The sequence below is a fragment of the Cryptomeria japonica genome, chromosome 10, assembly GCF_030272615.1.
Source record: "Cryptomeria japonica chromosome 10, Sugi_1.0, whole genome shotgun sequence".
In the NCBI taxonomy this organism is placed as follows: domain Eukaryota; kingdom Viridiplantae; phylum Streptophyta; class Pinopsida; order Cupressales; family Cupressaceae; genus Cryptomeria; species Cryptomeria japonica.
The window spans coordinates 844,850,427-844,865,321 of record NC_081414.1 but is presented as its reverse complement, the minus strand read 5'-3'; the positions used below and the strand labels follow the sequence as shown (position 1 = coordinate 844,865,321).

General features: G+C 33.8%; 1 protein-coding gene across 1 annotated transcript; it reads left to right on the top strand.

Moving 5' to 3' along the window:
- Positions 1-2,392: 2,392 nt before the first annotated feature.
- Positions 2,393-7,399, top strand: LOC131054435 (subtilisin-like protease SBT4.14). The gene is made up of 11 exons (XM_057988948.2): positions 2,393-2,655; positions 3,432-3,558; positions 3,708-3,795; positions 3,932-4,018; positions 4,119-4,265; positions 4,366-4,471; positions 4,584-5,106; positions 5,422-5,525; positions 6,070-6,178; positions 6,381-6,594; positions 6,855-7,399. The coding sequence occupies exons 1-11, from the start codon at positions 2,393-2,395 to the stop codon at positions 7,397-7,399; spliced, it is 2,313 nt and encodes a 770-aa protein (XP_057844931.2).
- Positions 7,400-14,895: the final 7,496 nt, after the last annotated feature.

Below are 14,895 nucleotides of genomic sequence, written 5' to 3'. Positions count from 1 at the left end.
TCAAATTCACCTGTGCTCATAAATTGGCTTGAAACGTGACACAACTTTGTGCTTTTAACCTAATTGAATTCATTAGTTGAATACAATGGAAGTGGTTTCATTTGATTGGAGAAACCCTTGTTCACCCTATCCTCACCTTGAAATTTGCTTCATTTCTTCACAATGAGTCAAAGAACATGAATAATTACCTTTATTCCATAGTCTTCTACTCCATTAATGCAATTCATGTGAACTTTGATGGCACAAATGGGCAGAAACAAAATTTTGAATCCCACCCATCAATCAAAATGAATCAATGACCATCGAAAAAAGTCAAATCTTCTTTGACTGAGTGAATCTTCACTAACTTGAGCTTGCTGAGAAACTCCAGAGATTTTACTGAGTGACAAAAATTAATCCTTAGTCAATTCAACATTCGCCTTGCACTAGTCCTTTCCACAAGAATACCTTTATAATCTACACTTGGTAGCTCACTGAAGCTGACATAACCCCTCAATGTGTTTTAAGCAACTTCTTTTAGTTTTACACCATCGGACACTACAGATAATTCTTAAGCTTCACTATCTCCTTAATCTCCTTCTGGGACACTTGTTGAAACCCTTTGAAAAATCTCAATGAGTCTCGACCATTCTCCAATTGTCTATTCATTACTTTCTCAGAAGCTTGTTGAAGAAAGTAAGAGCTCTCAATGAATCCTGAGTTGACACTTTGAACACATGCTCATAAGTTATGTCATTAGGTTATCATGAGGACAGGGCCAAACACAAGACATAAAACCTTAGAACATTGAAAAAGGGATGAAACACTTAGAATTGATTAAAGGATAACTACAACTTGTTAGATTAAAGTCATTAAAACATGGCCTGCTGGTTGACAAATGACATTAAACCCTTAAGAAAGGCACTTGAAACACATAAAACCGAATGACCAAGTAATTGAACAAAAAGAAAGCATGCCAAAAGGTATATTTAAATGCATTATAAGACCAAGGCAAAGCTTAAACCCTAACCCTAAAGCATTTGCAGAATGCAATTCTAACACATTTTTCCACTAGATAGAAGAAAACTTCGATGAGAACCTTGGGGACATGCAAAAGCTAATTGTCCCATTAAAATATCTAATCTGCAAAGGAAAGGAATACCCTCATAATCAATCATCTAACTCCAAGAACACCCATTAACCTGCAAAACAATATTTCTTGGCAAATTCTTCAAATAGATCAATATACACAAGGATGTAGGCATATGAAGCATGGGAGAAATTACTATTTTGTGAGTCCACCTTAAGGAAATAACATAGAGCATCACCAGTAGCCTCATACATATATTTACACCAGACCTATAAGGGAAGATAGAGAAATGTTACTGAAATAGGTGAAACATCAATAAATTCATTTAACGAGTTAAAGGAAGGCATCAAATTCCCCATAACCAGAATAGTGTCACAGCTAAGTTACCAGAAACGCGACGGGAAAGCCCCGTTTCGCGTTTCAACGGCAGAAACCGGTTTCCCGTCGTGAAACGGCCGTTTCTAAACCATCTGACCATTCCTGTCGACTGCAAAGAAGTTAGAAGCAAAAATATCTGCCACTTTTTGTGCTTAGCATTGTCTGCTGCATCCATTTAGGCTTTTTGCTCACCACTTGCACGAGTTTTTCATGCATATGGATTTAATACTTTTATGTAGTTGTTGACGTGTTGATTTTCAACTAAGTTAAGCAAACAAACACAGCTAGATTTTTAAAATGGGATTAACAGCAACCCTTCTTTGGAAAGTCAATCAAAATACTCCGATGATTTTGCAGCAAATTATGCAGCAATTGGGACAGATGGGGTCCCCTTCTTAGGGTATTCCGTAGATTTATGAGTTTATTTCTATTAAGTATTTGATATCTGCTTAGCATTTGTTTGAATGTTAAACTTTTTATTTATTTTTTTATATTTTGATATATATATATATACCGTTTCTTATGCGCAACCTTTCAAAATTCCGTTTCTCGTTACGTTGCCGTTGCCGTCACGTTTCACGTTTCTCGTTTCTGGTAACATAATGTCACAGTCTTTAGAAGAGGCGAAACAAATAACAAAGAACCCATGAGCATAACGGTATATCTTTATCTTCCCTTCAACCACAAGAGTCCAATACTCTGATATCTATTTATGCAAGTCGGGTAGCATCGGCCACAAACAACTAAACCTTCAAATCAAGCCCTCTCTAGTCTCATAGGAGGAGATATTGTCAACCACATCTTGACCTAGAACCATCATAGGGGTTGTGGACACGCAAGGGAGGTATTTTTGGACTGCAACCAGAATCGCACAAGGGGCAACACCAAAAAGGGGTTTGTGATAGGTCAACAAAGGAGGCTTTATGCGATGAAGAAGTAGCTGGCATGGACACAGTGCCACCAGGAGCCACCAAACCAGCAACATGGAGAGCACTAGCCACAACCACCAAAGATCAAGAGGCAAGAGCAGACACGCCTGCCACAAGGGGGGAAGTCACAAAGGCTCGGGAGACAAAAGTAGATGCACTCGTCAAGACCACACCATTGCTAGCAACCAGAATATCCACAACGAAGTTGAAAGCATGGGAACCAAGCGGGAAACCGACTTTGGGATTTACAAGACAGCGGGAAGGGAAGCCACTGGGAGAGTTTGTTTAATGTTAAAATAAGTATTTCTTTACGTATGTTATTAACTACACATTGTATGTCTTTAAATGTCAAATCAAAGTAACATATCATGTGAAAGATAAAAATTCAATTTAAACTTTAAAACTTGAGGTTCATTATATTGCGTCAAATCATGAGCCACATGGAAATGAATCTAGATTTAAAAATGTAAGTTCGACAGAAATGAATGAGATTTGAACATATCATGTGAAAGATAAAAATTCAATTTAAACTTTAAAACTTGAGGTTCATTATATTGCATCAAATCATGAGCCACATGGAAATGAACCTAGATTTTAAAATGTAAGTTCAAGACAGAAATGAATGAAATGAATGAGAGCGAGTAGCTGCAAATGTAGGTACAATAATAAAAAATAAATAGAATGGACAAAGATTAAGAGGTCACTCAAAACTAGCCAAAATAAATAAATAACACTATTTGAGATATTCCACTAAGATAATGACAAAACGAAATAAATAATAATAATAAATATACAAACTTCACTATTACAAAACTTTCTTTCTACTCCATAACAGCTGATTCTATTTGTCTTTTTCTTTTTTGGTACTCTAGTAAATAATTTTATAGATTGAAACTTTAGCGATCTGTTTCTATGTATCTAAAGTGCATTCTTCACCTTAGAATTATCGACTTAGAAAATCCATGAAATTTCAAGGCCGGTCGGTCATATCGTTCTCCTCCATAAACTCACTCTATAAAATGGCCTACTCTCATAATCTTGTATGTATAATGTAGTCATAACATTACTGTTACAATGGGAATCCCTGGTACAAGCTATCTTTTGCTCTCTACGTTTTTCATTACGATTATGTTCAATGGCAGAAATATTTGCATAAATGCAGCTGAACTCTCTGATAAAAAGGTATGTCCTTACTCACTTCCTCCAACAAAAACACCCATAATTCTTATCAAAATAGTTATTGGGCTTGAACTTTTTGGCTCTTCATTTAACCCCAATTCAGTATATTCAAAATGATTACTGACCTGGACAAATTTCGTTTCCCAAAATAGCTTCATATTGTTTACATGGGGGGCGTTCAAGATAAAAGAGATTCGCAAACTGTGCACCATGAAATGCTAGAATTTGTACATATGGAAGGTCAGTTTATATTGGCTTTAATCTATCTCCATGTTTGTCAAAAAATTAGAGTAGAGATTACATACGTGTGCAGATGATTATTTGCATTATGACCTGATACAAAAGTTTACATTGCAATTTTAAAGCCATGAAGCAGCTGAGGAATCATTGAAGTACAGCTATGGGAAGAGCTTTGGTGGATTTGCAGCCATGCTTTCTCCATCTCATGTCCAACAGCTTTCAAGTTAGTAACTTTGAAATTATTTTAACATTTTATTTTTCTTTCTAGTCATTGTGAAGGATGTTGCACACAGGCTCTTAGTGTATGTATTGTTGATATGTAGATATGGATGATGTGGTGTCGGTGTTCGAGAACAAGAAACGGCACGTTCTTACAACTAGATCATGGGATTTTATCGATTTTCCTTTATCTGGTCAGAGTAACCATTTGACTTATGAAAGCGAGATAGTCATTGGTGTTCTGGACTCAGGTGAATTATAAACAAAAATTTTAACACACTGTTCTAAACCCTTATTTAGAATGTTTTTTAATACATTGTATGCAATTCAAAATCAATTTGATATTTGCAGGAATATGGCCAGAATCAAAGAGTTTCAACGATGCAGGATTCGGTCCCGTTCCATCCAAGTGGAGGGGTGTATGCCAAACAACATCAGATTTTACCTCCTGTAACAAGTCAGGCTTATTCCTGCTATTTCTTCTTGTTAGCAAATCACGTTTTCATGTTGGCCTATTTAAAGATCTTAAACTAGTAGATGATTTTGAAATATTTTAATTATGTCACCAGGAAAATTATAGGTGCAAGGTATTACCACGCTTCCTTTGACACTCCACCTCCTGAGGACTATCTTTCACCCAGAGATGGCAGTGGTCATGGAACACACACCTCCTCCACAGCTGCTGGAAATATTGTGAAAAATGCGAGTGTTTATGGTATTGCTCAAGGAGATGCTCGAGGTGGAGTCCCTGGTGCAAGGATTGCTACGTACAAGGTTTGTTGGGGTCCAGGCGTAGAATGCGAGGATGCAGACATTCTTGCCGCATTTGATGATGCCATCTATGATGGTGTAGATCTCATTTCTATTTCAATTGGAGGCGGCGCTAGTATTGAGTATTTTCAAGATAGCATTGCTATCGGAGCATTTCATGCAATGAAAAAGGGGATACTAACATCAAGTGCTGGTGGGAATAGTGGACCTTCCAAAGAAAGCATTAACAATTATTTTCCTTGGGGTCTCACAGTGGCTGCAAGCACCACTGATCGTATTATAGACTCCCAACTTCTACTAGGAAACAATGTCTCTTTCAAGGTAAACTCGTCAACTTAGTTTTAGTTGTCATGTAAGTTTACACATGTTTTGGAAATGATATTATTAGTTGGAATCCTTGTTTTAAAATATTTCCATTAACAAATTATTAGTAATTTACTTTTTTAATTAGAAATGGCATAGATTTGGAAAAAAAAATCATTGTAAAAAAATTTTAAAGCATTTTTTTTAATAGTCTCCTTAGCTTGAAACATATAATTGTACAAGTGTTATAGTGTTGAAACTCTTATTACATTTTCATAAAACTTGAGTAATTATGATATTATGTGATAGATATTTGATTAAAAAAGATTGCAGGGCTTTGCTTTAAATACATTGACTATGGAGCAACCTCTGTATCCTTTAATATATGGAGGAGATGCTGCTAATATTTCTAGTGGCTTTACTTCTCGTGATTCAAGGTAAGAAGTAGAATTGAAACATGTTCATTTGTTATGATAATATTTGAATTCATTTTACAACTCTCAATATATTTATATTTATGTTACAACTCTTAATCTTTTGTTATTATTTAAATAGGTTTTGTGTCACCGATTCCTTAGATGCCACAAAAGTAAAGGGAAAGATTGTCCTTTGTTACTAAGGAAGTATATCTAATCCAGACCAATCAGTCTCCCTTGCTGGAGGGGAAGGTGTTATAATCATTGATGATAATTTTGATGAATCATCTTACCCCTACCTTCTCCCTGCCACACGTCTAAACACTTCACATGGAAAGATTATTATATCTTACATCAACTCTACCAGGTAGAATGCATCAAAATATATTAATGGTGCAAATTTTCATTCAAGTTTCTAGCAATAAGAAAAATTACTTATCAATGATAAAAGTGTTATGTTACTTTGGTGTGTTTTAAAATGGATTAGACTTTTTAATGTGAATTTCATAGTGAAGGATCATTACATGTAATTTTTTAGTTAATGTAGTTCCATGTATTACACCAGCTCTCCTATTGCAACAATTTTCAAAAGTACTACTTCAAAAGAACGTGCACCTATAATGGCATCATTCTCATCTAGAGGTCCTAATCCAATTGCCAGGGACATATTGAAGGTATTGAAACAATAATTTCATATAAATAAATATATAAGCCATTATCTAGGTTTTTGAAAGTTGTATGTGATTTTTAAGAGTGACATTCAGTTCTTTTAAAAATTATTTACCATATATGTTACATAGAATCATATGTACAATTTTTTTTTTATTAATAAAAAAATATAAGATATTCACTTACAAAATTATTGTTTATTGTTAGCCTGATATAACCGCCCTAGGTGTGAACATTTTAGCTGCTTGGCCTGAACATTCATCATTTACTGGGATTCCAGGTGACACAAGGTTTCCAGAATTTAATATAATATCTGGGACTTCCATGTCATGTCCTCATGCCACAGGAGCTACAGGTTTTGTTAAGTCATATCACCCAGAATGGTCTCCAGCTGCTATCAAGTCTTCTCTTATGACTACAGGTATTCATGACTCTATAATTGCTTGATTAATCAATTATTCTCAAATGAAAAATCATTTTAAAATTATTTTATTTTTCTAGATTTTGGGGATTCATATACATATCACATAGCTCTAATTGCTCTTTGTGGATACATCTATATAGTATTTAATTTTATCAATAGTTTTGAATGTCTCTAAAATATTTATCTTTAGGGTTTAAGATACAAGCTTGTACAAAATGTTTCATTACTAAATATTTACAAGTTGACTTGCAATGCAGCCTATATAATGAATGCATCATTGCCCCACAATGAGGATGGAGAATTTGGCTATGGTGCACGGCAAATAAATCCAATTAAGGCAATCAATCCAGGGCTTGTGTATGACAGTGATGTAAATGATTACATCAAAATGCTTTGCAATCAAGGTTATAATGATACTTCTTTGCGTCTCATAACAGCAGATTTTAGCAGTTGCGAGTCTCTCAAAAAATTCAAATACGGTGCACTAGAACTCAACTACCCTTCCATAATGGTGGTTGCTGAACCAAGAAAGTCTATTTTTGTTGAATTTTCAAGAATGGTTACGAATGTAGGACCTTCACAATCGACATACAAGGTCATAACAAATGCACCCTTTGGGATAAAGGTAGTCGTGTCACCAAATACACTATCTTTTTCAGCAGTCAATCAAAAACTCACTTATAATGTCACAATTGAAGGTGGTGTAATATCTAGTAATGCTTTGCTCTCAGGCTCATTAATATGGGTTAATGACAATTACATTGTGAGAAGCCCGATTGGAGTGTATTGTCACCTCTGCTAATTGTGGGCAGAAAACTAATATTCTAGTTTGGTTGTGTATTGTTTTCTTCTGGAGCACCAAACCAAACCCACATCCCTTTTTTTTTTTTTAAATAAGAGAAGCATAGACATTGTTTAAAACTAATAGCTCTTAATTTTATTTAATTTTTAAAACATGTAGATAACAAGATATATTGATTGATATTATAATCATCAAAATTGTATACTTAGTATTTTTTGTTTTACTTTTCAAGTCAATTTATTTTATTTTATTTCATATGCAATGATTAATATATGATTTATTGTTGTACAACTTGAGTTGACCTAGTGGTGAATAACTTGTGCTCTTGAAAGAGAGGTCACAAGTTCAAATCCCACGAGTGGGTAGGGTATGTACACCTTATTTGCTTTGGCCTATTATCGATAAAAATAAAAAATCATATAATTTATTGTTTTTATGTGAAATTTGATAATTAACAATGTTAATAAATAGGGTATACTACAACATTAAAAACTTGTTCATTTAGTATGTAAATCAAAACTACCAACTCAATATGCAAATCAATGGAAAATGAATTTGGTACATTCATCATTCTTTATATTAATTTATTTGTGATAGTGGAAATCGAGATTAAATATAGCTAAATAATACAATCAATGAACTAATAGGCTAGAATTTAACATTGACAATTTTAGTATGGAGACCAAAGTTGATTTTGAATGCTAATTATAGTGCACATACAAGTAAAACTATAAGGGTTCCAACATTTCATTGGCCTTTAGAGAAAGTTTATGCTTCTTGGTTAAAGAATTATAATTAAAAGTACCAACTAAATTTTCAATTATTCATCAGGTTTTCTCATTAGCTTCCTAACTAAATAAGGGGAGTGATAAACTATAAATTTTGGTCTACATCAAGTTATTTCAATTGTAAATTTTATCTTCATCAATTGTCTCTATTTCAATTTTGGACTTCAAATGACATCAACTACCTTTTGTTAGAATTCTTAGTTATGTTGTCATTGATGTCAAATTTGCTGGTCACTTGGATGTCTCATTAGTTTGGATGTGATCTGGTCTTTTATCTTGTCATTGATGTGAAACTTGTTGGTATCCTGAATGCCTCATTGGTCCAGATTTGGTCTATTCATTTATCTTGTCTATGATGTCAAAATTGATGGTCTAGATGTGGTTTGATTCAGATACAATCTTATGGTGTGCAAACTATTGCTAGTTACAATTGGTATTTGTCATACAAGTATATGGAGGTTTCTTACAGTTGCTGATAGGTGAGGTATTATTTTATCCTATAAGTATATGAAAGTTTTTCAGTTTCGTATTTCTAAAAATGTCATAGATTGGTTTTGCTGCTAAGTTTGATCAGTGCCTCAGTTAAATTTTGATGTGGAATATGATCAGCGATGTATGATATCAATATATGTTTCTTGGCATTATTGTTGAGTTTGATTAGTATCTTAGTTATGGTTGTGTTATCATTAATGCTATAGTAAGTTGGTAAATGGTTTTCAGTGGTATATTTGTCTTTGTATTGAGTGTTTAGATGTTGTCATTCTCTAGTAGACATGTTATTCTTACAAGGATGTTTTTGGAAGGTTAGTGTAGAAAAAATTTAATGTGTCGAAAAGGGTACTTAATGCCCCAATGAAAGAATGCTTTGATCTAGATTGGGAATAGTATGGTGTGCAGACTTGGATATAATGAATACTATGTGAATGGTATACTATCAATTTTTTAGGTCCTCTAGTTTCTCAGATGATGAGCCTAGTTGTTATTGTTCTCTGACAGCGAGTGTTCTTTCAAACTAGTCTGAAATTTGCTTATTTTGTTTCTAGAGTGTTCTAGTTCTAATCTTTGGTGTTGCATTTGTTCTACATGTGAGTCATAGTAGTTTATGCTTGGTTTGGCTAGATGCGATGGGTCTCAGTGTGCCTAGATAATTTATCTTATCTAGATCATTCTTTTTGGTTTATATATTCATTGGAAGTCAAGTTGGAATTTTTTTTGGGTCTCACCTTTCTGTGAGAAGATTTGTTTTAAGATAATTTGAATTGGAATATGTTTTTGGGTCAATTAATTGGTGACCTTTATTGCTTATCTAAAAGTTTAAATTAGAATTAGCTTTGGAAGATGTCTTAGGGTATGCCTCTTGGTTGATACATCTTAGAAGGATGTGTGGTGCTATATTTGGGTCCCCTCTTTCTCTTGAAGTAGACCACTTTGGATATTAGTTGTCAAAATGGATTTGTTTATGTAATTTTTATGTACTCTACCTTGGACCAACTTTGTTGAGAGTTTTAGTAAATATCTTTGCATATATAAAGAAGTGAAAAGGTGTCTGTTGATTTTACATATGTGTGGAAGATATTTTATTTGATGTGAAGTAGTTGTAAATAGTATGTAGACATATTTGATTAGAAAAGTGTGTGGCAGTCCATTGAGAAGAACCTTGCTAGAGTTTGGTAATAGAATTTGAGATCAAATAAACTTGTTATAATATTGGATTCTTGGCATACAGGTTCAATATATTTCATGATCAAGTGATTATATTCCTATTTAGTTCATTTATTCCTACTGAAAGACAGTGCGTCTCTCTTGGCAAATATTTGTGTCTTGCCCTGAAGAAGTGATCTTCAGTTGTGCAAGTCTTTTGTATCTTGCCCTAATGTTGTGTGCCTTATCTTGCAAGTCTTGAGAAGTGAACTCCCTATCCTGTGGCCTATTTATTGTAATCATTCATATCTATATTGGCAGTATGATTCTCACTGTGGTTTTCCCTTCTTGGGTTTTCCAAGTAAATCTAGTGTTCATGAGTTAGTTATGTTTTTGACTTTCTTGATTCCATTGAAGTAATATATTAACTATGGTTTGAATTTTAGTAAGCTTATAAATGAATTTTTGCTATAGATTTGGATTTATGCACTCCCCCTCTTAGTCTTTCTATGAGTTTAATAGTTGGTATCAAAGCCCGGTCCCTTCTTGCGAAGCTTAACCACTTAAGGGAGATCCAAAATGGTGTAGGATTTGTATTTCAAAATACTGAGGTTTGAAGGTACAAATTACTCTTACTAGAAAGAGAATGAAATTTCACTTGGAATCTCTTTCAAAGGGAGTATGGGAAATTATCAAGACTAGTTATAATACTCCATAGAATATTTGGTTCTCCACAAACTCTAGATGAGATAAAATATTTTGAGAATAATACAAAGATAATATTTTCTATTATTAGCTAATTAAGTGATGAATTATTTAGTAGAGTTGTGGGATTCAAGATTACAAAATAAATTTGGGACAAATTGAGAAGTGTATGAAGGTGATCTAAAGTCAAAGCAAGCTAAAATGATAAATATAAATCATAAAATTAAGAAGCTAATAATTTTTTATGATGAGCTCATAAAAGGTTATGTACAAAGGGTAAATGAGGTTGTAAATGCTATTAAAGGTGCTGGTGGAAAAATAGAAAAAAGGTGATTTTTATGAGAAAAGTTTTGTTGACACTGCCTAAATCCTACAAGCCCAATAGGTTTTCTAGTGAGGAGGGTAATGATCTAGATAAGTTCACTCTAGACCAACATCTTCATTCACTATGTACTTTTAATATTGTTGAAATAGATGACATCAAAAAGGAGAGGATAGTATTGATTAGGTTGAAAGCATCAGAATACTAAGAGAGGGGGGGTGAATCAGTATTCCCACAGATTTAAAAAACTTTTCACCAATTATAACTTTCCACAAAAATATCAAAATTGACTGAAATTGACTGATATTAAGAAGCTAATGCAGAATAAACATGAAGAATACAATGACAAGATAAACACTAGATTTTATATGTAGAAAACCCAAAATGGGAAAAAACACAAAGAGTGTTAACTCTCAAGAGAATATAACTAGTTATATTTGTATTTAATAAGAGGTGGTTCACTGATAGATTACAAAAATGGCTCACTATCGGACTGCTCACTACAAATATACAAAGAGATGGCTAACTGTCAGAATTCTCACTATAAATTAAAATATTTGCATCTCCAAATGCATGGGATCAGTTTCAAGGTTAGGCTCAAATTACAATTATGAAACTCTATAGAAGGTCCAGTAAAGGATTATTACAATACTGCAATATTATCTGCCTTTGTTATCTACAACTTAGAATTCAAACACATTGCTATCTTTTCTACCAACTTTCTTTCGTATATCACACACATTCTCTTTTTTTATGTTCATACCACTAAACATGTATATGTATATTTATAACGGAGGGAACAAATACAAAATAGTGTGTCGGCCAAGCCCAACACGTTATCAATAAGCTCATGTTGGTCTCCACAAGAATTCTACATGCTTCCTTTATACTCTGATTGCTAATGCACATACTGAGATTACTGAAAAGGATCAGGGTCATCCAAACCTAATAATACCGACCCATTATCACAAGATCAAACCCAACATCTCCAAAATATAGGCTTCATGTGCACCAATAAAACTTTAACACAAAAATCAAAGAGATACTTCTTACATTACTAAAGTTGTTATCACCAGGACATATAACTGATAACGGGATCAATGAGAACTCCTAACACCAAGATAGTGGGATCAATTAGATCTCAATGAAACCTCGAAAGTCATCATCTAGGGCTATCCAAGCTAAATAATAACTTCTGACCAAAACTACAACATATTAATTGCATATGCATACTAACTACCTACAATCCTCACAATACAATATTCACAACAACCATAACATCCATAACATCCGATTGATATTTGGACTTCATACATTGTTCGGTCCAAAACTAGATGACTGGTTTGACATCAATGACGACATTATTCATACAAGTCTAACAATATCTTCCTTTGTCATTAATGGAAAAAAATATTCAAAACATAATTGCACAACTCCCTCTTACGCATGCAATCCCTCAAATCCAAAATCCTTGGAATCATATTCTTTTCTCCCCTTTTGACATCAAGGACAAAGGATCCCTCTGATGAAAATGGAAAGAATAGATATATATAACCAACACTGTCAAAATATAAATCTCACACAAGAAATTTCAGCTACTCTTCTTTGAAAATATAAGATTGTATCTCTCCTTCAGATCTAGAAGAAGAACTTCCCAAGAATGTATATCTAGTTTAATACTCATTGAAAGACTCCTGCACTCAACCAATTGATCAACAAAATTCAAAAATTTATTTGGAGCAATTAGATTCTGCTCATACTCTACTGCATTCTCAAGCAATGTTGAAAATATTATAGCTTAGCTTCAACAATCTCCTTAACTTTCCAAAACATGCTCACAAAGTCTTCTTTATGCCTTTGCAACAGAAGGAGTTCAGCTTGAAGAGAATTAACTCTTTTCCTTTTCTCACCATCCTTATCGCTCAGAAACTCATAAGACTTGCCTAGACTTGTTAGTTCATCTTCGATAGCATCAATCTTAACTTTGTGTTGTACCACATCTGTCGACCAAGAGATACAATATCTATAGACTCTGCTAGCACTGCAGATATAGTCTCTCAATTCCTAAATACATGTTGACAAGTTCTTTTATGCAATGATACATTAATTCAACATATATTGCATATCTAGGCCTTTCTCTTCAATTGACTACTCTGATATTCTTTCTTTTAGAGCCTCATTCAAATATTTCAGAAGCAAATTGTTGATATCTTCTAGATGCATGTTGTTACAGATCAAATGCTTCATCATAATGCTCTCAATTATTTCTGACTTGACTGAAGTCAACTATTTCATGCCAATCTTCTTGATTCCATCTATGATGTCAACCAATTTGAGCAAATTAGACTCATCATCTGAGTCTCCAGCTTCCTTCTCTTCAACTTCCGAAACTCCTCTACCTACAAGGGATTCTGGATCATTAATTACCATGACATCTTCCACCTTGATTCTCTTTGTCTTTAAAATACTAATGGGAATAAATTTTCTCCTTTTCTTCTTTTTGGAGGACGAATCTCCAAAATTGCGAGAGAAAGACATATAAATTGGGCCAACACTTCACATAGTCATTATAAATTTCCTCTTTGTTAGCCAAACTGTTCAAATATCTAAATATTTGTCTTGCTATAGGAACACCTAATATGATATTATATTTTGCTAGAAGGGATTCCAAACAGTACATAAACAAACTTACAAGCAATGAACCAAACTGGAAAGCATAATTCTTCTCTTTCTTCATTTTAATATTCTCTAACAATAATTATTTTAGTAATTCACACAAGTCGAATAACTTGTTCTCCATTACAAGCATATGTGCCATATATATTGCAATTGTCAAGGTGGCACCTTCCTTATTTCTAAAACAGATTTTATAAGAGATGTCATAGGCAACATACCTCACCATAGGGTTGATGAGTGTGTTAATGATTAGAGCTTGCTAATCACCCCTCATGCTGGTTAGGGATTACACTTCTCTATTCAAGATTGATTTCTTTTCCAAAACTTCTCCACTGTCACACAAGCTGGTGATCATAGAAATAATTTCCTTCGGGATTGGATAGGGTTTATCCAACATGATGTAGTTATCTTGCACACGGCAAAGAATTACCCTAATGGCCTCTGCATTATCGAACCAAGGAAATTCGATCCATAGATTTAGACCATTGCCTTCCAATTGTGTGACCCTCTGCAATTATTCAAACCAACTTCAACAACTCTAATCTTCTCCATGCTAAACTCATCTAGGAGCACCTTGTCTACAATATGAAATTCCTTGCTGCTAGATTCTTTGATGATCATTTTTTCTTCCATGATTTCTCTCACTGTTAATTCTCCTACTACTCTACTATTTGCAATGTTCTTAAAGACAAATAACCAATATGAAAGAAATAAACTCACAACTGATACTTATCTTTCTTTAAAGATACTTCATTAGGGTTTTGCTGCCAAGAACTGTCTTATCAATGATGTTAGCAAGATTCCACTGATTATCAGATACCACTCAAACACTATCATGTCAGATTAGCGACATAATCCACTCAGAAGGGGAGGATAGAAGTTTTTTCTTTCAAATCAATATTCCCCTGACCCAAAAATCTAAAATTAGTAAGCAGAGGAAGAGGTGCATGTACTAGATTCTAGTACACCAGGCTCACTTCCTTTGTTCTCACTCTTTTTTCTCCAAACCAATTTATCTTTCTTCTTTCATTCACCATTCTTCATCACATTCTTCTTAGTATATTTCTCCACTTTTTTATTCCTACATTGATTAGCATAATATCCAGTCTTCTTGCATTTGAAACTGTGAGAAATTGCCAAGATCTAGAGGCAATGGAAAGCACAAATAAGAGAATAAAATAGATGATAGGAATAAACTGTATTCTATCAAGATGAAAATATTGATCAACTGGATCATTAATCATTGCATACAATAAATATGAGTTTTCTTATATAGGCAAGGCTATATGGATATGTGAGCACACAAACATGACATGCGGCTCAATAAGAAATAAGGGTAGGTAGTAAATAGGTGTGGTAGGTAG

Excerpts from the sequence above, each read along its gene's own strand:
- LOC131054435 (XM_057988948.2), top strand. The coding sequence starts at position 2,393 with ATGGACACAGTGCCACCAGGAGCCACCAAACCAGCAACATGGAGAGCA. Across the intron at positions 3,559-3,707 it reads CTGAACTCTCTGATAAAAAG|CTTCATATTGTTTACATGGG; the intron begins GTATGTCCTTAC and ends TTCCCAAAATAG. Across the intron at positions 4,472-4,583 it reads GATTTTACCTCCTGTAACAA|GAAAATTATAGGTGCAAGGT; the intron begins GTCAGGCTTATT and ends TTATGTCACCAG.